The 27,375-nt window shown below is 40.6% G+C and overlaps 1 protein-coding gene across 1 annotated transcript in view; it reads left to right on the plus strand.

The window, feature by feature from the left end:
* Positions 1-17,316, plus strand: part of Ncapg2 (non-SMC condensin II complex subunit G2) — a 69,863-nt gene extending 52,547 nt beyond the window's left edge. Inside the window, exons 27-28 of the mRNA XM_036206666.1 lie at positions 1,604-1,703; positions 16,279-17,316. Of these exons, the coding sequence (XP_036062559.1) occupies positions 1,604-1,703; positions 16,279-16,330 (152 nt within the window). The 3' untranslated portion in view covers positions 16,331-17,316. The remainder of the gene's footprint in view (positions 1-1,603; positions 1,704-16,278) is intronic.
* Positions 17,317-27,375: the final 10,059 nt, after the last annotated feature.

Here is a 27,375-nt window from a genome sequence, read left to right on the forward strand (position 1 = left end):
ATTTTCTTTCTTTCATCTGGTGCATTACTGATCGTGTCCCTGTTTGTTGCTAATGTTAGAGATATTTGGGAATTTGGCCTGTTTCACCCTCTCCTCTGCCAGGACAGAAAAGGCTACCCAGCCTTTTCACCCTGTTCTCTGGTGTTCTCTGAGTAGAGTGCCATCCACTGGCCCTGTCTTTGCATGAGCTTACCTGTTCTGCATCATAGCTCCTTTCACTTTCACTGTTGGGCACAGTAAATACACCGTACTTCAGAATTGAATCCTTCCCTTCATCCCTTTTCCTCTTTTTCCTTCCTTCCTTTCTTCCTTCCTTCCTTCCTTCCTTCCTTCCTTCCTTCCTTCCTTCCTTCTTTCCTTTCTTCCTTCCTTCCTTCCCCTTTCTTCTCCCTCTTGCCTTGCGCAGTGTTGATAAGTGAGCTGTCACCAAACTGTATCACCAGCTCCCTTTTCAATTTTGAGACAGGGTCTGACTAACTTACCTAGGCTGGCCTTGAACTCATTCTGCAATCCAGTTGGGTCTTGGGGTTTTCCTGCCTTAGCCTTGCTAGTTGCTGGGATTACAGGTCTGGGCCACTAGGCCCACCTCAGAATTGAATTTCTCTTGGTTTGCCCTGTGTTACTTATGTTTAAAAATCTGGGTGAGCCCTGTAGCACAGGCCTGTAGGCCCAGCTACTCAGGAAGCTGAAGCAAGAGTAGTGCTCTAACTGAGTAGTTTGGTCAACAGTATCGAAACCCAGTACCAAAATTATTCTAAAATTTAGTTTTTAAACAGTATACATGTTGGCATTATACCCCTTGAATACTTAACCTTTGAAAGTAGTACTGAAAAATAATTGGCAGTACCTGTAAGATGCTCAGTGTGAAGTACAGTGGCATTCTTTCGGGCTAATTATATTCAAGTTTCAGTATTTTTTGTTAAGTTCTACTGATATCTTTCAACTGTAGTACTTTGCATGTAAAGATCTCTTCTATCCCATGAGCTAGGATGCCTACCACATCTGTGAAGATTTACAAAGCTTGAGTACCTTTCACCCACATGTTTACGACAAGAATTCTTTCAGATTTGGGAGTTCATAGGTTTTGCACTATTTACATGAAACATACTGATTGAGAATCCCTAAATTTAAAATCTGAAATACTTCAAAATCTGAAACACATAAGTGGAACAAAAAGTTTTGAATTTTAGGATGTTGCAGATTACAGATTTTGGTGTTAGGGTGCTCAGTCAATGTTTTTAGGCCCCATGTGGGCTCCGTAAAAGGCTTGTCTGAGTGACTTCCCCTGATTTAGAGGCACAGAGCACTTGTGTTCTGCAGAGCAAAGGACATGCCTCATTGAGGTGATGTAAGCATGGATGTGGGGTGCTGAGTACCTGCCAGTATGTAAGCAGCGGATGGATCTGATTTGTGCAGGTTATCACTGCTTCATACATAGCAGATCACTCTCACAGCCTCTCTGTGGAGGGATAATTGTCCTGCACTCAGCCAGGGGTAGCTCGGGAAAAACAAAACAGTAAAGAACTGGCACATGTGCACAGCAGAGTGTGTGTATATGTAGTGATGTTGAGAGCTTTTCTTTTTCCATGCAATCTTCTTACAGGTAAACATAGAAGTACAAAGTTGAAGGAGGCTGTAGAGACTGTGTACAGAAAGCTGAAGACATTTATGGAGATCACTTTGGAAGAGGATAGCCTCGAAAGGTAAATGTGAGACTTACTTCAGCTGAATGCTGGCTATATTTGGGATTGCTCTTTTATTCAGTTCATTGGAGCCAGCTGATTAGAAGCCTGCAGTGTAAGGATGGAGATTATGGTCTTTTGAATGAGAATGGCCCACATAGTTTGTGTGTTTGAAAGCCTGGTCCCCAGTTGGTAGAACTGTTTTGGAAGGATTAGAAGGTGTGGCCTTGTTGGAGGAGGTGTGTCTCTGGGGGTGGGCTTTGAGGTTCCAAACCATTTCCAGTTAGTTCCCTCTTTGCCTGTGCTTGTGGATCATATGTAAGCTCCAGCTTCTGCTCCAGGGCATGCCTGCTGCCATGGTCCCTGCCATTGTGGACTCTAATCCTCTGGAACTGTGACCTCCAAATTAAATGCTTTCTTTTGTAAGTTGCCTTGGTCATGATGTTTTGTTGTGTCAGTAGAACAGTGATTAAAACAGACGTTTCTGTTTAAGGTATGAATGCTTTTCAGAAACAGAACCATCATTTGTGAAACTTTACTATAGAAAAGAAATAACATTTACCCCAACTCACAATTTTCAAATGGGACGTTGTTTTGGATAATTTGCTTCATTTGAAAGCTACAGGTATTTCCCAGGTATAAATGAAGGTCTGTCTTGGAGTGTCAAGGTTCATTCCTAGCCCTTAGTGTTATTATGGGGTACCTACCAGAGAAGACCACTCAAACTCAGTCTATAGCCAATTGGAAGTCTTTATTTCAGCCGGTTGGGAATATACTCATTTGTTTGGGACCCAAGTGTAGCACCAAGCGTATAGAGTAAGGGTTGTTTTTTTTTTTTTTTTTTTTTTTAAGGCAAAACCCACATCCTGGTATCTTCCTCCACAACTTGAGGGGGAGGTTTTGCACAAACAAGCAGTTTAACAGACCCTAAGATAAGCAGGTAGCTGGAAGAGGAGGTCCTATACAAACAAGCAGTTTAACAGACCCTAAGATAAGTTAGCTGAGGCATCTTGACCTTGGGTTCCTAGAATAGAGTTGTATAATTTTCCTCCTGGCTTCTTATCAAGGAGATCAAATTCTAGTTAAACCTGAAATGGCCTCAGCAAGAATACAAGATGGAAGGACCTCTGCACTGCCTTGCCCTGTCACAGTGAGATGCATTTTCTTTCTTCCTGGGAAAATTTTGGTTGCTCACACTGCTGTTGACAAGTGTGTTCCTAAGTCGTTTTCCTCCCTAAGACATCTTGGTAACCTGTGCTGTTTTTGCATGAAGTAGAGAGATCAGTTGTTACAGGCACTTCACTAGGCAGTCTCAGTGAGAAGCAAATAATGCTGTCTAGCTGCATTCTCCTTTGCAGAGAACCTTTCAGAATCCTGAACTGCTAGTTTATGTATATACTTCTAGAGCGCTGCTTTTTGTGGACTTGTTACATAGGCTTAAATACCAAATGCTTACTTGACTAGGATTTAGGTTTATAAATGATTTTGAGAATTGAGATATTATAGTAAATGAAAGGGTTACTGAATACATTTCTAGCCCATTACTCTAATTTTTATTATTGTTAGTGAAATGGGTCCATGTTAGTATAATTGATAACTATACATAAAAATGATAAAATTTAATTTTTTGAAATTTATTTCAGATTATCATTTTTATTTTGATGGTGCTAGGAATTGAACCCAGTGCTTCCCACATGATATATAGACTCTCTGCCACTGAGTTAAGTCTCTAGTTCATATTTAAAAATTTTTAAGCATTTGTTTTTTTTCCCCAGTTATCAGTTTTAGACACTGTATATGTATTGTAATCGTTTGAACATGTATCACAAGCCAACACTTAGAGTTCACTGGTGTAGAAGTGATGCTACTTGGTATATCGGTCAAGTGAAGCAATCCAAGCTGCCTTTGTGTCTGGAACAGTGACTTTGAGCTGTATACTCGTAGCTGTGCAGCCTTGTTTTTAGGTCTGTCCTTTCCAAGCACTTCTCCTTCACTCATTTCTTTCTTTTCACACACTGGAATCGTTTCTTCCTCAACAGAAGAATCCTCTGTGTTGAATACACACAGAAGCGTACCTGTGTGCAAGGCAGGAGAGGCGTGCGGGACAGGTACACTGAGTTCATTTGTAAAAAGCAGTGTGTGGAAAGCTGTTTCAGAATTTTAGAAATGTGCCAAGCAGCTCTGTGTGTATGAGATGGCATTTCAGTGATGGGGATTACAGTTTAGGAAGTCCTTACTGCTCCTTGTACCATATGGCTTATTGCTTTTGTAAATTACAAATAACCAATAACTGTAAGGAATTTTAAAATATAGAAAACATTTCAAGAATAAATAGGATGGAGAAATTAAACATGAAAGTGATAGAATACATGTGACTTGTAAGCGGAAGAGAGGCTGAAGGAGAATGGCAGGAGGGAAGCAGGGGGAGAGGTGAAGAGGGAATTGGAGGAAGATCAACGTGAAAGCTCTATAAAGTAATGGTTAAATTCTTTATATAAAAGGTATAATAGAACTTGCATATAACTTATGCATACCTCTTGTGAACTTTAAAAATCACCTTTAGGTTACTGATAATACAGTGAATTGGTGTTGTCCTTGCCAAGCACTACAGTATAACAACAAAAAATCTGTGTATGTTCAGTACAGACTGGGCTTTTTTAAAAAAAAGGAATGTTTTAAGTCTGTTTTGTTCAGTTTGTGGATGTGGATGGATGGATGCATGGATACAGAGGGATAACAGTATGAGATCTTTTAATGTTGAACAATTCCTGCAATGTTAGAATAATTTAGTGGGCTTAGTTTTTAAACAGACTTAATTCTTAGGAAAACTGACATGAAGGTACAGAGAGTTTCCGTATGTCCCTGTCCCAGTATTTGCTTACAGTCTCTCACTGTTTATATCCTAAACCATAGCAGCACACTCACTAACAGTGGATTACCATGCATTGACACATCATTACAACACGGAGCCCCTAGCTTATATTAGGTTTCACATTTGGTTTTGTATCTTTGGAGGGTGGTGTAAGATCTAGAGTCAGGAAGCCTGAGAACCTAGGGTTTGACGCAGAAGAGATGAAGAGTTGCCCTAGCTCCAGAAGAGAGTCAGTTGTATGCCATAAAGTGTGAGGACTGATCTGTTCTACATATACCCTCTTAGACACCTGCAGAAATAGTGCTATTCCAGCTGCCTGAGCATCCCTTAACTCAATCAAATTGAAAAACAAAATATTAGCCTTTACCTCTGCTAAGAAATATCTCTCCCATTTCCAAGTTTGAGGAATTATAAATAGAGCTGCTGTTAATATTGTGCAGGCTCGGTTCTGGTAAATCTGCATAAGCTAGAGTCACCTGAGGAGAGAAAACCTCAATTGAAAACGCCTCTGTAAGACTGGCCTGGCCTGTGGGCACTTTCTTGACTGATAATTGACATAGGTAGTGCTCCCCCTGGACAGGTGGTCCTGGGTATATAAGAAAACAAACTGAGCAAGCCATGAGGAGCAAGCACGTAAGCAGCACTCCTCCATGGCCTCCTCATCAGCTCCTACCTTCGAGTTCTTGCTTTGAGTTTCATCTCTGACTTCCCTGGATGATAGACTATAAACTGTAAGATGAAATAAACCTTTCCTCCCCAAGTGATTTTGGTCATGACGTTTGATCAAATATTTATGCTGGTTTTTGTGTGCATGTAAATTTTTAACTTGAGTAAAGCCAAGAAGCAAGGTTATTGGATCTTATTGTAAGGATATATTTTGTAAGAGAACATCTGCCTGTCCTCCAGGAGAGTGACTATATAGTTTTGCATCTCCACCACAGGGAATGGCAGTTCAGCCATTCCTCATTTTCACATGTTTTGGTCCGTTGTGTTCTGGGTTTTGGACCATTTTATTAGGTGTATAGTGGCATCTTGTTGCTTTACTGTGCTTCCCCAAGTACTTTTTCATAAACGTACTGTTGTCTCTCTTCTTTACTAAATGTCTATTAGATCTTTCCCTTCTTTTTAAAAATAATATTTTATTAATTCTTTGAGAATTTTATACAATCAAAATTTTGATCATATCCAAGCCCCTCACTGCCATCTTCCAGGTCGTGACCTCTTTGCCCACCCGACTTTGATCAGTGCCGCATCTTCCCCTCATCCTTCTTCCTCTTCTGTCTTTTTATTAAAACCCATGGAGGCCAGTTTGTGTTGTCCCTCTATCCATTCTTCAGAGTGGGGCCTGCCCTGGAGTGTGGTCAACCTCCCAGGGCTTAGCACGGGTTATTATTCCATTAAAGGATATTGACTCTCTTAGCACCTACCAAATGTCAATAGCTCCTCAGCTACTGGAGGGATTTCTTGCCTGCTTCTTGCCCCCTCCATTTTGGGATTTTTGTCTGGTTTCAGCTTGCACGTTTGTGCATGCTGTCACAGTTACTGTGAGTTTTATGGATAACTGCTTTGTTGCCATCCACTGCAAGAAGAAGCTTCTCTGATGTGGGTTGACAGGTGTACTGATCTATGGGTGTAGCAATAAATCTTTAGAAATTTTTATAACACTGTGTTCTTTTAGCAGAATAATAGCAGTAATGGCATAATTAGTTTTTTCCATAGGGCCTATGTGACCTGTCTAGCCACAGGTTCTCAGTCCCAATGACAATACCAAGTATTGGTTCCATCTTAGGATGTGGTGCTTAGATCCAAACCAAAAAAAAAAAAGAAGAAGAAGAAGAAGAAGAAGACTGTTACTCCCAACATTCATGCCGCTATTGCACCAGTGGGCATACTTGTCAGGCCAGTCCTTATTGTAGCTCTTGGATAAGATTGATGTTACTTTTCTCCTTTGCTGCCATGCATCGCACCTTGTAGCACTATGAAAGCTAGTCAGCAGGGATGAAGTTTTCATGTGAGTGCAGCTTGATTTCTCCATGTTGTATGACTCAAGGATGTGGTATTTTCATAAAGAGAGTCGTAAGGTCAAGTTGTGGAGACGAATCAAACCAACAGCCTGTTATCTTTGGGAATTATGGGGCCCTACCAGCTGAAAAAGAGGTAACCCATTTTTAGTACTGAGGTTGTTATTTACCAGCCTCTTGTATCTTGTTAGGGTAATGACCCCCGTTATAAGGTAATTCCTTTTAAGATGTATGTATATGATGTATTTTAGGAAGATTCTCTAGTAGGCTTCCATGTGGCCTTTTCAAAAAGCCTTTAGTGTTACTTATACCCTACTCACATTCACTCTTACCGGGCCTTCCCATTCCCCAACTCATTTAATCTTTCCTAGTTCTTTATTCCCTAATCCCACTTTATGTAACTGTATCTCTCACTTGAAAGATGTCCTCCTTCCTCATTTCTTAACCTCAATGGGCATTCCAAATGAAACACACACACATCAAACCTAACATCCACAAATGAACGACTCTTGGTCTCAGTTACCTCACTAGGATGATCGATTCCAGTTCCATCCATTTACCTATTATTTTCATTTTTTAAGAGCTGAATAATGCCGGGCGGTCGTGGCGCACGCCTTTAACCCCAGCATTCAGGAGGCAGAGCCAGGCAGATCTCTGTGAGTTTGAGGCCAGCCTGGGCTACCAAGTGAGTTCCAGGAAAGGCGCAAAGCGACATAGAGAAACCCTGTCTCGATAAACCAAAAAAAAAAAAAAAAAAAAAAAAAAAGCTGAATAATAATTTCATTGTGAAAATGTACCACATTTTTATTACCCATTTATCAGTTGATTGATATCTAGGCTGTTTCTATCTCTTGGCCATTGTGCATTGAGCCGCAGTGAACATGGAAGAGCAAATATCTCTGTAGTACGATATAAAGTCCTTTGGATATATACCCAAGAGTTGTATAGCTTGATTATGTGATAAGTTTATTTCTAGCTTTTCAAGGAACCCCCCTCACTGATTGCCATAGTGATTATACCAGTTTACAATCCCACCACCAGCAGGAAGTGTTCCTAGTTCCCTACAGCCATACCAGTGTCTGCTGTCTTCTTTTACTTTTTTAGTTTTTATATTTCTTCATTTGGCCATTCTGATTGGGATAAGATAAAAATCTCAGAATATTTTTAATGTGCATTTCCCTGATGAATGTTAGAAATTAAAAAAAAAATTTCTCAGCTGTCTGTATTTCATCTCTGTTTAGTTCCATGTTCCATTTTTAAATTGTGTTTATTTTTTTTATTTCTTCATATATTCTAGAGACTAACCCTCTGTCAGATGTATAGCTAGTAAATATTTTTTTTCCATTCTGTAGGCTGCCTCTTTAGTTGACTGTTGGTGTCCTTTGCTGTATAGAAGCTTTTTAGTTTCATGAGGCCCCATTTATCAGTTGTTGATCTTAGTGCCTGAGCTACTGGGGTCCTGTCCAGAAAACTGCTTTCTAATAGTATAAGTTCAAGTGTGTAATCTCTATTTTCTCCTCCCTCACAGTCAGGCTATCATGTCTTATGTTGAGGTCCTTAGTCCATTTGGAGTTGAGCTTTGTGCAGGGTGAGAGATGAGGATGTCATTTCATTCTTCTGCACACAGCTATCCAGTGTGAATACCACCATTTGTTGAAGACATTCTCTTTTCTCCAGGGTGTATTTTGGACCTCTTTGTTAAAATTTAGGTGGCTGTAGGTTCGTGGATTCATATCTGGACCCTCAGTTCTATTTTATTGATCAGTGTATCTGTTTTTATGCCAGTATCACAGTGTTTTTATTATTGTAGCTCTGCAGTATATTTTAAAATCAGGGATGTTGATGGCTCCAGTAACTCTTTTGTTGTTTAGCTTGTTTTGGCTATCCTGTGTCTTTTGTGTTTACATGTGAAATTTAAGATTTTTCTCTTTCATTTTTCACAACATTAGTCATATCAATTCATGAATGTAGGAGGTATTTCTATCTTCTGTGTCTTCTTCAGTGCCTTGGAACTTTTATTACACAAGTCTTTCATGTCCTTAGTTTTATTCCATAGTATTTTTGAGGCTATTGTGAAGAGATTTGTTTTCATTTTCTTTCTTGGTGTGTTTGCTGTTGGTATATAGGAAGGCTAATGATTTTGTGTGTCAATTTTGTACCCACTACTAAGCTGAATGTATATATCAGCTGTGGGAGTTTTATGGTGTACTTTTTAGTGTCTTTTATATATAGAACCATATCATTTGCAAAAAAAACCGATATTTTGACTTCTTTTTCTATTTGTATCCCCTCTATCCCCATCACTTGTCTCATTGCTCTAGCTAAGATTTCAAGCACTGTACTAAACAAGAATGGAGAGTGAACAGCCTTGTCTTGTTCCTCATCTTAGTGGAAATGTTTTGGATTTCTCTCCATTTAGTGTAATGTTGGCTGTGAGCTTTTTTGTAAATGGCCTTTATTTAATTTAGATTACCCCCCCCCCATATCTCTAGATCCTTCAGAACTTATGAATGAATCTTGTAGTTTTTCAAAGATCTTTTCTACATCCAATAAGATGGTCATATGATTGCAGTTACTTATTTGTGTATGTTGAACCATTCCTGTATCTCCAGGATGAATCTGACTTGATCATGAGTAGTAATCTTTTTGATGTGTTCTTGAATTTAATTTGCAAGTATTTTATTGAGAATTTTTGCATTCATATTCATCAGAGTAAATGACCTATAGTTTTCTCTTTTTTTTTGTTGGATTTTTGTCTGGTTTTGGTATCAAGGCAATACTGGCTTCATAAAAAGAATTTACTTTATCTTGATTTAGTTTTGGTAGGTCATATATATGTAGAAGCTCATCAGTTTCTTTTAGATTTCCCAGTTTAATTGAATATAGGTTTTTAAAAAAGTATTTCTTTAATAGTCTCTTGAATTTCTTTGGTTTCTGTTGTAATGCCTCCCTTTTTATCTCTGGTTTTATAAATTTGGATCCCTTTTCTCTTTGTTTTGGTTAATTTGGCTAAAATTAATCTTTTCAAAGAACCAACTCATTTTATTCATTTTTTAAAAAAATATTTGTTTCTATTCCTTCCTTCCTTCCCTCCTTTTTTTTTTAAGTTAGGTTTCATTATATAGTGCTGGTTGATCTAGGACTCACTGTGTAGACCAGGTTGTGAGGTCCACCTGACTCTGCCTCTCAGAGTGCTGCGCCACTTTGCCTGACCCTGGCTTTTCATACTATCTTTGACTGTTGTTCTTGTTTTTCCAAGGCCTCCAGTGCCATTGATTTATTAGTATGTGATTGATCTCTCTCTCCCTCTCTCTCACCTCTCTCAGCTGTGGGTACTTAGTATGGTACACTTCCCTCTTTTCTGCTTTCAGTGTGTTCTGTAGATTTGGTATGTTGTGTGTTCATTTTCACGCAATTCTAGGAATTTAATTTTTTTTTTCTTGATTTCTCCCTTGACCTAATTTTCATTCAGTAATGTATTGTTTAGCTCCCACAAGTTTATGTACTCTCTGTAGTTTTTATTGCTGTTGATACCCAGCTTGTTCCTTTGTGATCAAAGAATATAGGATGTTCTTTCAGTTTTCCTAAATTTGTTGAGTCTTGCTTTGTGTCCTAATATGTGGTCAGTTTTAGAGAAAATTTCATGGGCTGCTGAGAAAAAAGAGTATTTTTTAGCATTTAGGTAGAAAATCCTGTAAATAACTATTAGATCCATTTGATTTAAGATGTCAACTGAGTGTGATGGTATATGCCTTTAATCCCAGCTCTCAGGATGCAGGAGCAATGGATCTCTTAAGTTTGAGAGTAAGCTGGTTTATATAGTGAGGTCTAGGATATCCAGAGAGAGACTATGTTTTTTAAAAAAAAAAGAGTTTTCTCCAGATTTATTTTAGCCAAATTAATTTGTTAGTTCATTTTCAAGTATGTTTTGTGGGGTGTTAGAATAGCTCCTTATGCTTGTTTCTTTGTTCTGTGTGCTTGGAACACCTTTTAACCCTAAAGTGGTGTCTGCTATTGGTGGTGAGGTGTTTTTCTTAGAGGTAGCAAGAAGATGGAGCTTGTTCTCTAGTCTGTTAATCTGTGTCTATTTATTTAGTAATTGGTTCTGTTGATGTTTATTAATTCCCGTTATTTTGTGATTCGTAAACCTCTTTGGATTAATTGTTCTGAGATTATAGATTCCTTGTGCCCTCAGGTATGTTTCATTTTCTCCTCAGACTGAAGTATTTTCCAGTATCCTCTGTAAAGCTGGCTTAGTTGACATGCAGTCCTTAAATTTTACTTTATCAAGGTAGAATTTTTCTTTCCCTTTGATTATAGCTGATAGTTTTGCTGGGTATAGTGGTTTGGGGTTGCCACCTGTGGTTTATAGAGCATCATTCCAGCCCTTCTGTCCTTAAAGTCTCCATTGAAAAGCCAGGTGTTCTTCTGATAGGCTGGCCTTTGTGTGTAAGGTGGTCTTTCTCTCTCAAAGCTTTCAGTGCCCTTTCTTTGTTCTGTACGTAATGTTTAGATAATTATATAATGTGGGGAGATTCTTTTCTGATCCTGTTTGGTGTTCTGTATGTATTCTGTACCTTAACAGGCATCTCTGCTTATATTTGGAAAATTTTCTTTGATGATTTTGTTGAAAATGTTTTCTGTGCCTTTGACTTGGGTCTCTTTTCCTTCTATATGTACGTTTTATAGGTTTAGATTTTAATAGTATCCCAGAAGTCTTGCATGTTCTGTTCCCGAGATATTTTTTGTTTGATTATTGTTATAGATTAAGCATTTTTATTTGTTTGTTTTTAGTCTTTGGAGATAAGATTTCTCAGTATTCTTGGCTTTTCTGGAACTCACTCTGTAGACCAAGGTGGCCTTGAATTCAGAAATGTGCCTGTCTCTGCCTTTTGGGTACTGGGATTTAAAGAGCACTTCATACATGTTATACACAGATATACATGCAACCAAAACACTCATACACATAAGATTAAAAATGAAGGGGAAAAAAGATCTTTAGCCTATTTTTTTAATCATGTTAGTTGTATTCTTTAGTTGAGTTTTAAGAGATCTTTGTGTATTTTGGGTAATGCCCCCTTATTATATATGTTTTACAAATATTTTCATCTAGTTGGTGGTTTGTCTCTTCATTCTCTTAATTGACGTCGAGATTTCTGCCCCCCGCCATTGACCCTAGTTTCTTTTCTTTTCTTTCTTTCTTTTTTTTTTTTTTTCTCGAGACAGGGTTTCTCTGTGTAGCCTTGTGCCTTTCCTGGATATCGCTCTATAGATCAGGCTGGCCTCGAACTCACAAAGATCCACCTGCCTCTGCCTCCCGAGTACTGGGATTAAAGGTGTGCACCACCACCACCCGGCTGACCCTAGTTTCTTATTAGAAGAACAGAACAGAAAAATGTAATTTAACTAACTTGAGTTTTAGTTAATTCTAGATATAGTTGACAATCAAGAATAGCCATCACATGTCTAGATTTGAATTTTTGCTTGTGGCTATCTAGTTGTTTTAACATTTTTGTGCTAAAAAGACTGTCATTGCATTTTTGTCAGTCAGCTGCCTGTATTCATGTTGATCTTTCTCTGGGGTCTTTTGTCAGAACCACAGTGTTTTACTTTAATTTTATAACAACTCTTTCAGTTGTTATATTCATTCTCTCCCCGATATCTCTTTGACATTTAGTTTACTGTTCTGAATCTGTTTCTACATATAAGCTTTAGTCACTTTGTCTGTTTCACATAACCCACTGTGGTTTTTACCAGATTGCAGTAAGCTGACAAAGGTGGGAAAAACTGCAGTTTTGACACTTGAGTCTTCCTGTCCATGAACATAGGCTAGCTCTTCATTTGAGTGAAAACCTCTTATAATTGTGATTTCATAATAAATGTTTATTTAGGACTGTTATGCTTTTTGTCAGATCACCACAGCTGCTGCTTTTTGTGCTGTTCTGTGTTTATCTTGTTTAAAAGGATGAAACGACGTGCAAGCCAGACCAGAAGGCTCAAAGTTAAGATTTTTGTTGTTGTTGTTGTTTGCTTGTTTGTTTTTAGATACATGGTTTCTCTGTGTAATAGCCCTGGCTGTCCTGGAACTCACATTGTAGACCAGGCTAGCCTCAAACTTCACAGAGATCCACCTGCATCTGCCTGCCATGTGCTGAGATTAAAGGTGTGCGCTACTACCGCCCAACTAAAGTTAAGAATTTTTAATGGAATTGGAATAGAGGATTATTCACCAGTGAGAAAGGTCTCTTAAAAATTAGAGATGAAAAGTAAACAGAGCAACCCAACTCTAGCAGTGGAGCTCCCGGCTGGGATCTAGAGGGCCATTTATCTGGACACACACTCACATGATACTCAGTTGGAGCCAGTGGGCCTATCTGTGGCTCAAGTAGAGGAATGGACAGAGTCTCCTGGATAAAAGTTCCTTCCCCTGAAAATCTAACCACCAGTAAGACCACAGTGGAGGATGTGGGTCATGGCTATGAAGGAAATGTTTTACTTTTAAACTGTTGACTATTTAATAAGGTGGTTAATGCAGTTAGACTTTGCTACTATATACTTAAAGAAGAAAGTCAACTCAGTTCTGTGAACCTCTATGGCCTAATAACCTGCTGCAGAGATGACAGAATAACTATTGCATTTCGGAGACACCTGAGTGAGAAGGGCTCTGCCAGATGTACTGTTGACCAGAGGGTGTCAGGACTACAAGCTAGGAATGTTGTTTTCATGGAATGCAGCAACAGTCTCAGCATATGTTGGCATGTTTTTGCTAGAATCTTGTTTGTGGGGATAACATTTTAGATGTTGAGTGGTGCAGCCCATTCTGAAGATGAAAGGGAAGCCCTTCTGGTTAGTGCCCCTTTACTTCTACTCACTCATCATCGAAGGACCTGAACAGGTTTAAACATAGATGCATTGTGTTCATCTCCATGGCTCTTACATCTCTGCCATCAGCTGTCCTTTCTACTGAACTACCTGCCAGTGGAGAGAATTCTCTTTAAGGAGGAAACTCCCATGCTTGGTGGGGTTCAGTTTTCTCTCTAGTAGGGCTGGTATTTTTGGCTGGTCTGTTGGGTTCAGAATAAAGTTGTTCCTATTGTACTTTAATTGCTTCCCTTGCTATAGAATATGCTGAGTTGGGCATGTTTTCTTAGGAAACACTAACATTTGCCAACACACTGTTGCACTGAAATACCAAGCCTGTTGTATACACTTTCATAATCAGCTTGAAGGTAGAATGTGTTTGTAATTCAAGGTTATGGAAGTATGTTAAGGTTTATGTTGCATCATGATTGCTTACTAGTGAGTTGATGGACTGTAATCCCATGGCATACAAGTACTTGCCAATATTGAGTACACCTGTATGTGGGCTACCAGTGCCCTTGCTGTGAGAGTCTAGGAGGGTATCTGAGCAGTATCGATAAGTGGGCATTAATTCATTTGTTCCTCTCTTTGGAATTTTAGTAGTCCTTTTAAAGGATGATTCTGTGGCAGGATGCTTTTATAACTTGCTTAGAAGTGTTCCTGTTGCCAGTTCTGAGTGGACTTGTGTGGATAATTAAAAGCAATTCACTCCCAAGTACTCCTCCTCCTTTATAATCCTGACATTGTTCTTCTGTCTTCCTGTTCCATGTTGCTGGCATGTGGTGTTGCAGGGACAGAAGGGCTATATATATGTCCTCCCTGCTCATGGTCAGAGCTGAGGTGTCACATACTCTCTGGGCCACTCGTCTAATTACGCACACATACAGACCCATGACTCACAAGTCTTTTGCCACTGCCCTTCTCTTGTTGACACCCTGTGCCCTCTCTACTTTGTCCCTTTAACTCTCCTTACTTGATGGCTAGTGTATTCATGCTTTGCTCAGATAACACAGTGAACTAGTTGTAGGTCCAGTGGTCTTTGTGGCATTGGAACAATTGTGCCAGGATTATCTGTGAGGCAGGCCCTGCCTGGCGGCTGAGCTGTTGGAGGTGATAGAGAAGGGGGTGGCATTGCCGTGAGCATAACCTAACTCTTCTACCTCCTACTCAGCAGGCAGTGATTCTCTTTTGAGGTGGAGGTGGTAACATGTGCCACTTTCCCTCTGTCTCAGCTTAGCTCCTGAGCTGGTATTGTGTCTCCCCTGGGGGCCTGGAGTGGGGCAGGGACTCTGAGTCAGCAGTGCTAGACCAGTGAAAGGAGCCACAGGAGGGTCCCAGTCATCCAGCCCCTAAAGAGCTGGTCTGAGTTGACACCTTTTCCCCTTTGAAGTGAAGAGAGCTTGGGCTTCTGGTATTCACAAGGCAGGTCAGGTACCCCCTGCTCCCATGTGATATCCTTGCATTCTCTGCTCTGTCTGTACCCATGAGGTGTTTGCTCTAGGTAGGCTGAATACATGTGGATGCCCTCTCAGGGGACAGCAAGAGCTTTGAACTCAGGAACATGGTGAGTAAGCAGGTAGATAGTAATGTGAGTCTTGAAAAAAAGTCTTGGTTGGGAAGGGCGATGCAGGCGGATGTTCCCCAGACACTGGAGAGGTGTCCAACACATGCAGTGTTAGGAACTGAAGAAACCGTCTATGCCAAAGAAAGAGATTATTTCAGACTTCCTGACAGGGAGTTCTTCAGGAGGTTGACTTAAAATACACAGGTGGCTAGATAAAATCCCTGAGCCCATGGGCAAGGGAGAAAATACTAAGTTTTTCTAGGTTTTTGCTGCTATTACAGAGGCTGCTGAGCATAAGAGAGGTGTTGGGTAGCCAGTGCCAGAGTGTATGTTAAATTAGTAGTGACTCTCAGTGACAGCTGATATGTGCTGGATACATTTGGTTAAAGAGATATTTTGAAGAGGCGCTTGCCTATTTCTGTCTGTTAATGTTACTATCTGAAATCTAAAATGTCAGTCTTCCCTTGACTCTAGACATGTGGTCAGTACACCGGCCCAGGGACACTGGCCATCTCTTCTCACTGTCAGTGCTGGCCGCAGAGGACAATCACATGGCTTCTTCAGGCCCAGAATGCTATTAGTTGGTGGAACTTTGGGGTATCTGGGAGTAGATTGAGGATCATCTTGGGGGCAGACTCTGACCAAACAACATATGGCGGTGCCAAGGAGGAGTGTTAGTTGGAGAAGGGAGAAAAGGGAATGCAACAGAACCTTGTGCTTTGTAACCGATGTGTTTAAATCTGCAGTGTCACACTGCAGTGATTTATACAGGAAAGGAGGGGAGAGACTGCCTCCATCAGTGTTCTGTCAGTGGGCCTGGGTATCCAGGCAGGCAGGCCTCAGGCAGCTGGAGGTAGAAGGGGTGGCCATAGTAGCAGAGTACGGTGGTGTAGATAGGTGGTTTTCATTTCCTTTGTTTTCTTATACGCAGTAAAGAGTCAGGACTGAATGCTGGGTAAGACAAGCCACATTGTGCTCTGTGTACTGGATCTAATGAGGGGGTAGAATTCAGAAGAGTAGTACTAAGAAAAATACTCCCCAGCTGAACGCTGCCAGGTGAGCAGGGGTTACTGAGTCTATGCCAGGGCCTCAGTCTATTATCAGGGCCCCAGGCCATGGGCTTTACAGTAGGTGCTGAGGCTTGGCTGGGACTGTTCTGCTCTGTGTAGGTCAGAGGCTTCCAGATCACAGACTGTTTTCATGTGTGTCCGCTTACATAGCATTTCTAAACTCTGCTCATTTAGGGGAACTGAATCTATGTCTTTCTTTTTGTTTCAGGTTCCTGTATGAATCTTCAATGAGAACTTTGGGAGAATTTCTGAATTCATGACAAAACCACCATCTTTGGGTGTGTAGAAATAGAGACTCATAGGGTGAAATGTGTGTATATCTTTCTTGCTTTTTCTTCTTTTGTCAGACTAAGCCTGGAGGCCTGAGTCTGTAGCTACCCAAAGATGAAGGCCAGTGCAGCACTGGTGCTCTACCATACAGACTGTGCCTTTAACCAGCCGGCAGAGATGGAGAGTGGTAAAGATAAGTGGGAGAAAGACTGGCAGGAAGCTTGCACTCTTCCCCAGAAGCCCTGGCAATTGGTATGGGAACTGTGGCCTTGGCCAGCTCTTGAGCTCATTGGCCTATGACTTACCCACTATTTATTATTTGTTGTGAAATTTTCACTGGAACAGATTTTTCTTTGGTCTTTCAGCAGGGCTACCATTAGCCCACACAGGACCTTTGTTCAGATGATGAAAAGAATCACTTCGCCAAGACATTTTACTGCCATCTGTTGTACAGTTGTAATAAATACACAAATACACAGCCCTGATAGAAAGTGTCTACTTACTCCATTGCACGTGTGTTGTGCTCAACTTTTACATCTGAACCCAGTAGCCCTACTCCAAAGGCAGTGCCCTCCTTCCATTGAAGGTCATTATCAGATCAGAGAAGACTTCTTGTTTGAGTGTTACTGTGTACCATACACAGTTAGGGATGGAGCAAAAATCAAGCTAAAACATGTCTGCCAAAGGAAGTGAATTGAGGAAGGCCTGTGCTAGGAGTGAGTTGCTACCTAGAAACGATTGTCATATCTTAAGGCCATGGTAGAGTGTTGCTCAGTGGACGCACATGCCCAATTGGCCCTGTTTTTCCTCTGTAGGTCTGTGGCAGAGGCACAGGCCTTTTCTTATATTGATGATTATAGGAGAGTAAGCAGAGAACTCAAGAGTTAAAGGTTTGTCCGGGCCCCGTATAAATAATGGATTAATAGTTGGGTAGTGGTAGCACACTCTTTTAATCCCAGTACTTGGGTAGCAGAGGCAGGATGATCTCTATGAGTTTGAGGCCAGCCTGGTCTACAGAGTAAGTTCCAAGGCTACACAGAGAAACCCTGTCTCAAAAAAACAGAAACAGCAACAAGTAATGGATTAATGATGTGAAGGAGAAAAAGGATCTGGTTTTAAAGTGACATTTGTATAACATGGCAACCATGAATAGGCAGTGACAACAAGTTTGTGTCATTCATTTAAAAATGCCAGCAAGTGGTCTCCTGTGCACTTTTGGAGAAGCGACGGCACCAGCACTGTGGTAGAAGAATCCTCTGCCTCTGGGCAATCCTAGCTTCTATAGCCTCTGTCTGCCCCGCCCCCAGCACCCTTCCCTCAGCAAAGACTCTGGCAAGTAGGATTGAGTGGCCTGAACTCAGGGTGGAGAGCTCAGGGATCAGCACATTGGTGATGGTGGATGGCCTCTGCAGGGAGTAAAGATGAAAGATAGCCAGATCAAGCTAAGAATTGTGATACCACACAGTATTAAGCTGTTGCAGAAATTGAACCAGTTTGCCTTCCAGTCAGCTTACAATAAATTCAACAAAGATATGCAGAAGTTGGCAAACTAAAAAAACTTGCCTATTTTAATGAAATAGTGTAGGTGTGGTGTGCTGCTGGGAGACCATTTTCAGAATAAGAAGACTTTACATCATGACATAGCATGTCTTGCAACTTACTAAAGACCAGGAATAGGAACTAAGATGTTAAACCCTGTCCTAAACATCTGTGAGAAATGTGGCACTTTTGTTAGGAACAGATCATCAGTGAGGGATTCTCCAGGAAGTTGGCTTTGAGATTATTGAGACAAGAACAACTACCACAAGAAGACAGAGCCTTCGGTGCTCATGTGCTTAGAAAATTGAAAGTCTCCTGGATGGAACGAAGATTCACAAAAGACCTCAGACAACTGAACAAATTATTTATATATATTGCCCTTGCTAGTGGCCAAATAAATGAGAAGCCGTTGATTATCCGTACTGCAGCTCTTTTCCCTTCCTGGCTTTGTTTGTTCTGCTTCTGTTCCTCTTAAGGTTTTGATACTTTCAGGGACTTTTTAAATAATAAAAGTCATGGCTTTTAACTGACCTGAAGAAGCTGGTTACTAGTTTCTTTTCTTTTTTTCTTTTCAGTACATCAAATATAATATAACCTTAAAAATGGAGTTATATCCTTATAGATTAATATATCCCTAAATAAACCTGAGGCAGGTGTTTTCTCTTGGGCATATGAGAAAATACATTTAGGGTTGGGGATTTAGCTCAGTGGTAGAGTGCTTGCCTAGGTAGCGCAAGGCCCTGGGTTCGATCCTCAGCTTAAAAAAAAAAAAGAAAGAAAAGAGAAAATACATTTAAAAAAGTAGATGGACTTGTGGCACGACACTTGTGTTTAATGTCAACCATTACAAGTTGTTAACCATGTGGCCACCCATTTGATAATAAATGAAATCTCTAGACACTGTTTTTGAAACACAACTTAGCTAATGGTGTTGCTTATCTGTTGGAGAATATCCCAGATTTGATTACATTCTGAGCCTATAATACTTAGATTAAAGATTTGGAATAAATAGAATTATTCAATATCCCCTCTGTTCTTGGAAAGGTAGAAGTATAGGTGTTAATACAAATATCACTATGACTTCCTACTTACAGGTCTGGTTTATGCCAGATCATTTTCAGGCTCTTCGGAGATAGCTCTGACAGGTTGATAACTTTGTAATGTAAGAGACATGTGAAATGCTCAATGTTTTTCTTATATTGTTTCATTGCTAATACTTGAATATTTTTAGAATGTCAGAAGTCATCAGTAGCTCATGAAATGTTTGCATTAGATTTTAAAGCAGTATAGAGGGTATATATTTTTTCTCTCATTGGACTTTTTAAGGGAAACTTGATTTATCCTTTTATATAAAATTGTATAAAAGTCTTGTTGGAAAATAGATTAAATGATAAAAGAGTTTTGTGAATACTTTATAATATTAATCTTTTATTTGAAAACATGAAAGAACAAAATAAAGTTGACTTCAACAGTTTTAACTGAGTGCCAAGAATATTTAAAAGCAACATTGTTGATGAATGTATTTATAGTATTTACAGAATTTAATAAATGAGGAAGTGAAAACATAGAAAGAACGTGCTGGTATTTTAGGTATTAGTTTCTTAGTCCAAATCTGAGCTTAAAAGAAAAGTTTGGTATTAAGCACCTTTACTTTCTTAGAAAAACTTCTGCTTGCTCTTGCTAAGAGAAGAGGGCTTAAGTGACCAAGAGCAAAGTTAGTTTGTATAAGTCAGTCATTTTGTAAACTTGTAGACAAGAAAACAGATTTTGATATATTACTGAGTTTTCTGCCATACTCTAGGCACTACCTCTAGTTCTATAACCATTTCATTTAGCCTGAGCAGACTTAGGACTGTGCCTAGGTGTGAAAACCAAATAGCTGCCTTACAACATACTATTTAAAGAGGAGGAAAACTACAGTTTGAACCAAGTGTGTAGGCTTTTTGTCATTATGGTCTTTTTCCCTCACCAGTCAGTGATACAGTGTGGTACAGGGTCAATTGTCCTGTCCAATTTGATAAAACAAAACGTTGATGAAGATGTAGAAGGGGTATTTTACGGCCTTCATATGCCTATGAGTCAGTAAAGACTAAAAGATTGTCCTAGTTGGAGTTTGTTGAAAAAACAAAACAAAACAAAAACCCTTTGAGGTAAAACAGTAATTCTGTTACCAGAGGATATCAAGCTGTATCCATCACTTTTCAGGACAGGTTTGCTCTGGGCTATATAGATGGAAATTGTTTGTAGGTTGAAATTATTATGTTACTTGTATTTAGATTCTAAGAAAAGAATCTGTAGAGGAATCTTCAATATATAGGTTGTCATGGTCAGATTCCATTTGGGGAAAGAGGTTCTAAGTATCTTTAGTGTGTTCACTCATTCATTGAAAGTTCTCCAAAAAGAGAACTATTGCAAAAAGATGGTGTGACATGGTGCAAAGAAAAATTCAGTTTTTGGAGGGAATAACTACAAATGTTTAAATCGCTGTTTACTTGGTATGGTTTCTTAGCTTACTCTTTTTTTTTGTTTTTATTATTTTTAATGAATTTTTTTCCACATAGTATATTGTTCATATTTTCCCTCTTCTGCAATTCTTTCCAGATCTTCCCCATATCCCTACCCACTCAACTTTATGTTTCCTCTCTTGCACATTCTCTTTTTCTCTCTCTCAATAAAGCAAGCAAGCAAGCAAGCAAACAAACCAAGAAACACTTTCTCACACAAAAAGCAAACAAGCAAAAGACCAGCAATGCCAAAAATGCCAAAATAAAGCAAAATGAAACAAAAATACAATTGAGTTTAATTTGTGTTGGTCAATTACTACTGGGCATTGGGCCTGCCTAGGAGTGTGGTTGATACACCCAATGACACTGGAGACAACTGATTTTCCCCTGGCCAACAGATACTAATTGCAGATAGCTTCTTGGTAAGGGGTGGGACCCTGTTTCAGTTCCATCTCTAAGTGCTGGAACCCCATCTGGCTTGAAGCTGTCCAGGTCTTACTTGTTCTGAACTCTCTTCTGAGTTCATATGTGCATTAGTCCTGTTATGTATGGAGGACTGTTTCCTTGGAGTCATTCACCACCTTTGGCTCTTACAATGTTCCTGCCTCCTTTGTAGCATAGATCCCTGAACCTTGGGAAGGGTTTGATGCAGACATCCCATTTAAGACTCAGTGCTCCAGTCTCTCACTCTGTGCATTGTCAGATTGTGGGTCTGTTAATATCCATTGACCAAAAGAAGCTTCTCTGGTGAGTACTGAGTGAAGTGCTGACTCATGGATATAGTGGTATGTCTTTAGGAGTAAGTTGTTTTTGTTTTTTTGTTTTTTCTTTCTATATTCCTTTAGCAGAATATAGTAGGTTTTCTCCTTGGTCCATGACCTATCTAGTCTCAAGTCCTTGGTCACTTTAGTGGTGTCAGGTATGGGTTGCATCTCCTGGAGTGGGCCTTAAATCCAGCCAAAAAAGTTATTCTCATAGCATTTGTGTCACCATTACACCAGTACGTCTTGTAGGCAGGTCACTGTTGTAGGCCACAGGGTTTGTAGCTGTGTGATATTGATGATTATATTTCTCCTCTGATAGTGTTCACAGTACCTTCCAGAATCATGAGTGTTAGTCAGTTGGGGCACCAGCTCAACTTCTCTGTTCAGTGATGTGTTGTCTTCATCAATAGGGCCTTACTATAAAATTGTGAAGAACAATTAGCTGTCTTGGCAATAGCCTCTGATGTTTGTGTCATGGGGCCTCTTTGACCAAGTACTCAAGCTGTAACCCACTCCCCAACACTGGAGGTTTTACTTGATACCATAAGATTTCTAGTTGAGTCATTGTCTCCCCATTATATAGTTAACTCCATTTAATTTCCTTTTGTGTATGTAGTTAGGAAACTTTTGCAGTAGTAGATTTACATATGATTTTTCGAAATGTCCTTAATGTTGACTTTCCCTCCCTGTATCCCCTCCTTTACTCTTCTCTCCTATTCCCCACCATGTAATCCTCCTCGTCTAGTTTACCCCTTTATCTCCATAACACTGTACTCAATTTTCCTTCCTTGGGAGATCTCCTCACCACAGTCCTTTTGGATAAAGCTGCAAACAGCCTGCAGAATGGGGGGAAAAATCTAATTATATACCTGATGGAATGTTAGTATCTAGAGTATATAAAGAACTAAGAAAACTGAACATCAAGAAAACAACTTAGTTAAAAATGGCATACAGAACTAAGCAAAGACTTCTCAAAAGATGAAACATCATTAGTTGACAGTTAAATTAGCCATCAGAAATTCAAATTAAAACCGCCTTGAGATTTTTCTCTTATACCTGTCAGAATGGCCACGATCAATAAAACAAATAACAGCTCATGCTGGATGTGGATAGAGTAAGGGGAACACTCATCCATTGCTGTGGGAGTGCTAACTTCTACAACCACTTTGGAAATTAGTATGGCAGTTCCTCAGTAAGCTAGAAATAGATCCCACAAGATCCACCTATACCACTCTTGAGACATACCCAAAGGATTCTACATCCTACTGTAGATAGACTTGCTTATCCATGTTCATTGCTGCTCTATTCATAATTCCCAGAAATTGGAAACAGCCTAGATATCCATCATCTGATGATCAAAATTCTACTTACACAATGGAATATTATTCACCTGTTATGAAATTTGCAAGGAAATGGACGGAGCTAGAAAAAAAATCATCCCAAATAAGGTAATCCAGAACGAGAAATACAAACATTGTGTTTTTGTTATGTGGATATTAGCTTTCCATCTTTCAATATATGTACTGTAGTCACTTATTCTTACTAAAGGGCCTGAGTTTGCTTCCCTGAACCCACATTAGGCAACTCTTAGCTACATGTAACTCCAGTTCCAGGGGGATTCTGGAACTGCACACGTGGTATACAGACACAGACTTTAAAAAACAAGTGTACATATGTGTGTTTTAGTATTGCTGTTAACTCTGAAGCAGCTGTGGTGGTCTATTTTACAAGACAGTTTCTCTCTAGGAGCAAGGTTAATGGAGACCTGGACACATGCTTCCCAGTGTGACCAAAGGTGAAAATCCAGTCATCAATGTAGTCCCAGGCATTGTGCCACCTGCCCCTCAGCTGCTGCATGGTGAGGAATGTAGAATCCAGGAGGCCTGAACACCATGTCCCCAAGACTGCTTTCATGCCAAGTGCAAAATTTTGTAATCCTCTCAGTTACTTCACATCTACCACATAACATTGCCATGGTTATGTTGGTGTATGCATGCGGCTAGATATGGGTGGTGACTCCTGTGGCTTTGGTTTATACTTCCCATTGTATCCTTCTGACTGGGTGGTTGCTCCAAGCCTTTGGTGTATACTGACTGCATCCTGTTGGGTGTGGAGCAGTGACTCACTTGGTTTGGTTTACACTGCTCAATGCATGCTGCTGGGTATGTGCTGGCTACTTGGCAGATTTGTCTTACATTGCCTGATACACCCTTCAGGGTGTGGGTGGTGACTACAGTACCTTGGCTTTACACTGCCTGATGTTTGCTGTTGCACACCTCACCATCCTCAGATCTTTACTGGGGAAATGGCTGCTCTGACCTCTGATCAGTTTTTCTTACACAGTGGTGCTTTATGTCTTGCTAAGTTGTCTGGCTTCTTCACAGGCAGGCTTAGGTCTACCTCAATATTGCTTGTGTTCCTTGGTTGCCTCTTGTGTATCTTTGCTTTAGGAGATCTCTGACTCCTTTCCACTCTGGAGTCCAATCTTGCTGCTCCCAGCCTCCCACCTCCTAGAACTACATGCCTCTGGTCTCTGTCTCATGTTAGTGACTCCATGTGAGTATCTGCCCATCTTTACTAAGTTGTAAGAACAGACACTGAAAGACAGATTGGTACTGAACATGTCTAGGCAGACAAATAGGTGGGTGGATGGCACCTCAAATAGGCTTCATTAGCAGTGAGGACTGAACCAAGTCCCTGAGACTGTCAGGTAGTCTCTATTGGTCTCTGGTAATCATTAGGTAATCATATGATAGGTTGGTAGGGTGGTTGCCAGCCATCACAGCACTGTGTTCTCTTTGTGTGGTCCATGTGAGGATGTTACACTCTTTCATTTGGTATGTTCAATAAATCCTTAGGCTTAGTTTTCCTGGTATATCTCTGCTACTTCCATGTGCTCATATGCTTCCCTTCTACGTTGTTAAATGGTATCTATAATAGTTTAGATGAGAATTGTCCCCATAGGCTTCTATGTTTGAATACTGATCCTGAGTTAAGGAAACTGTTTGGAGGGGGTGTTTCACTGGGGGCAGGCTTTGAAGTTTCAAATGCTCAAGCCATTCCCAGTTAGCCAATTCTGCCTCCTAGTTGCAGATCAAAATGTGATCTCCCTGCTGTTTTTGCTAACATGGTTTTGCTGTGACGTATAGATTCTAACCTTCTGAAACCGTAAGCCCAATTAAACACTTTCTTTTTTAAGTTTCCTTGGTCATTGTATTTTGTCAGAGCAATAGAAAAGTGACTAAAACAGGCAAGACGAAAGATCAGTATGGGTCTAATGGGTGGGGTGATGCCAGGTAGAAGGTGTTTATGTGCACGTTCTGCATCTGCATCTACTCTCAAGTTGGAGTCAAATGCTGTGTGTAAAACAGAACCATGAAGAAAGGGCAGGGTAATCTGAAAAAAAAAAAAAAAAAAAAAACACTGTTTCACACAACATGGAATAACTTGGAGCAGGGCACATAGCCTGATCTCAACAGTGTCCTTCCAATCCTGCCAGGGGTCTGAGCTCTCATGGTTGCTTGTTTGGGCCAGCTAGCTGCACACTCCCACTTGTCCTGCAATGATGTGTCCATTCCACACTAGCCACTGACAAGATCATGAAAAACAACTTCAGCTCCACTGACCTCAGAACATGTCCCAGTCTTATTTTTATTATTTTACTTCTGGCACATAGGTATTGTTCCTTAACTAGCAATATGTGGGCATTGTTTTAAATTCTGTTTCTTCCTATAATTATGTTTACATAGTGTCTAAATCAGATTTTCAAAACCAGTATATTTTAAGAATATACTCTGGTGATCAGATGGCCAAACACCCTAACTGTTGTGCTGGAACTCTCATCTAATAACTGATGAAAGTGGATGCAGAGATCCTCGGCCAGGCTCCAGGTGGAGCCCCAGGAGTCCAATTGTCGAGAAGGAGGAGGGACTGTAAGAGTGTGAATTGTTGAGACCAAGATTGGAAAAGCACAGGGACAAATAGCCAAACTAATGGAAACACATGAATTATGAACCAAAAGCTGTCGAGCCCCCAACTGGATCAGGCCCTCTGAACAAGTGAGACAATTGAATAGCTTGAACTGTTTGGGAGGCACCCAGGCAGTGGGACCTGGACCTATCCTTAGTGCATGAGCTGGCTGTTTGGAACCTTGGGCTTACATAGGGACACTTTGCTCAGCCTGGAAGGAGGGGACTGGACCTGCCTGTTAATGAATCCACCAGGTTGAATTGAATCTGCAGGGGAGTCTTGGCCCTGGAAGAGATAGGAATGGAAGGGAAGGGGATGGGGGGAGGACAGGGGAACCCATGGCTGATGTGTAAAATGAAAACACAAATATAATAAATAAAAAAAGAAAAAAAAATTAAAAGAATATACTCGAAGCATGTCACTTATTCTATTAAAAAAATAAGCAAACCTAGATTGTTCTAGTATCCCCTGCCTCAGATAAATGGAACACACTAGACACATTTCTCCTAGCTTGCTTCAGCTTTGGCTTTCTGTGTCTGGGACGTGCTTTGCCGCAGAGTGGAGTCCATGTGTGTATACCTGAGTGGTCGCTTCCTGTAGTGATATTGTGTTCCCAATATATTGTGCACCCCAATAAACTTATCTGGGGGTCAGATAACAGAACAGCCATAATATTAAACATAGAAGTTAGGCAGTGGTAGCATATGCCTTTAATCCTAGCATTCCAGAGGCAGAGATCCATCTGGATCTCTGTGAGTTCAAAGCCACACTGGAAACAGCCAGGCATGGTGACTCACACTTTAAATCCCAGGAAGTGATGGCAGGAAGCAGAAAGGTGTATAAGGTGTGAGGATGAAGAACTATAGCCTGGTTAAGCTTTTAGGCTTTTGAGCAGTAGTTCAGCTGAGATTCATTCTGGATGAGGACTGAGAGGCATCCAGTCTGAGGTAACAGGATCAGATGAGGAACTGGTAAGATGAGGTGGCTGTGGCTTGTTCTGCTTCTCTGATCTTCCATCATTCACCCCAATAACTGGCCTCAGGTTTGATTTTATTAATAATAACTGTTAAGATTTGTGCAACAGCTTCCTGTGCCATAGAGATTGTGTTTAAGTGTCCTAGCACAAGGACTGCAGTGGGCAATGTCCTACACATTCCTCTCTGCTTTTCTGGTCTATAGTTCGGTAGATTTCTTAAAAAGGTTGCCACATAGGAAGACAGACTCCTTTCTTCTTCCCTCCTGTTTTCTTTTCCTTCTCCACTCCTTCTCTTTTTTCCTTTCCTTCTTCCTGGTCAGGTCTCTCACTATGTAGTTCAGGCTGGCCTTGAATTTACAATTCTGCCTCGTCCTCCTCAGTGCTGGGGTTCCAGGTAGGCAGTCTGGCAAATGGATTTCTGGTGGTGTTTACTTGCTTGTTGTTCCCCTCCCCCAACTCCACTCCATTCCCAGCATGGTGTGCAGTTCTGTCCAGCCTTCAGCAACATGTGAGAATGTCTTCTCCCCCAACCTTGCCAACCCTATGGTGTATTGTCAACATTTTGGAGATGGATGAAAAATGGTGCGTTACCTAGTTTTAATTTCTATTTTATGGGCCAGTTGGTCCATAGATGTCTTTCCTCAATTGCACTGCCGATTTCTGAGCGGCTTATGCCACTGCCTGTCCTGGACTGGGAAGAAGACAGGTGTTTCTTCATTCCCTTCTTCCAGTTTGACTTTCCTTGGGATGTTGAGATGTACCATTATATTTTCTGATTTCCATCTTTTAAAATAGGTACTTTAAAAACACGGCTTCATCCTTGTTTGCCTGGGCTTTGAGCAGCAGAGTTAGGTCCCTCATACTACCTTGCCCTTTAGTCATTATTTGTGAGAAGCTGTCAGACTGAGGACCCATTCTGAGGAAGAACCAACTCTGAAGGGCACACACTCTGCCATTATCAGTCAGGTTCACTCAGACACTCTGCCCTAATCATTACCAGTCAGTTCCAGAGTTCAAGTCAGGGAGACTAGTGGGACTCCCTACTGATGGTTCTTTCACTTGGGATTCAGATGAGAAAGCCTAGTTGAATCTTAGATGGAGTGCTTCAAGCTGAGAGGAGCCACATTCATGGTGCTCTGGAGAGGATTTCTGCAGCCCCTTTCATTCCCAGGAATGGTTCTCTACTGTCTTGCTTCTCTGTATTCTGTCAGGAACCTTCCATGAGGCTCATAGAAGCACTGGCATGCCCTAGTGTAGTGGGAAGTTTTCCTGTGTCCCGCCGG

This window comes from Onychomys torridus, chromosome 14 (assembly GCF_903995425.1).
Source record: "Onychomys torridus chromosome 14, mOncTor1.1, whole genome shotgun sequence".
NCBI classification, from domain to species: domain Eukaryota; kingdom Metazoa; phylum Chordata; class Mammalia; order Rodentia; family Cricetidae; genus Onychomys; species Onychomys torridus.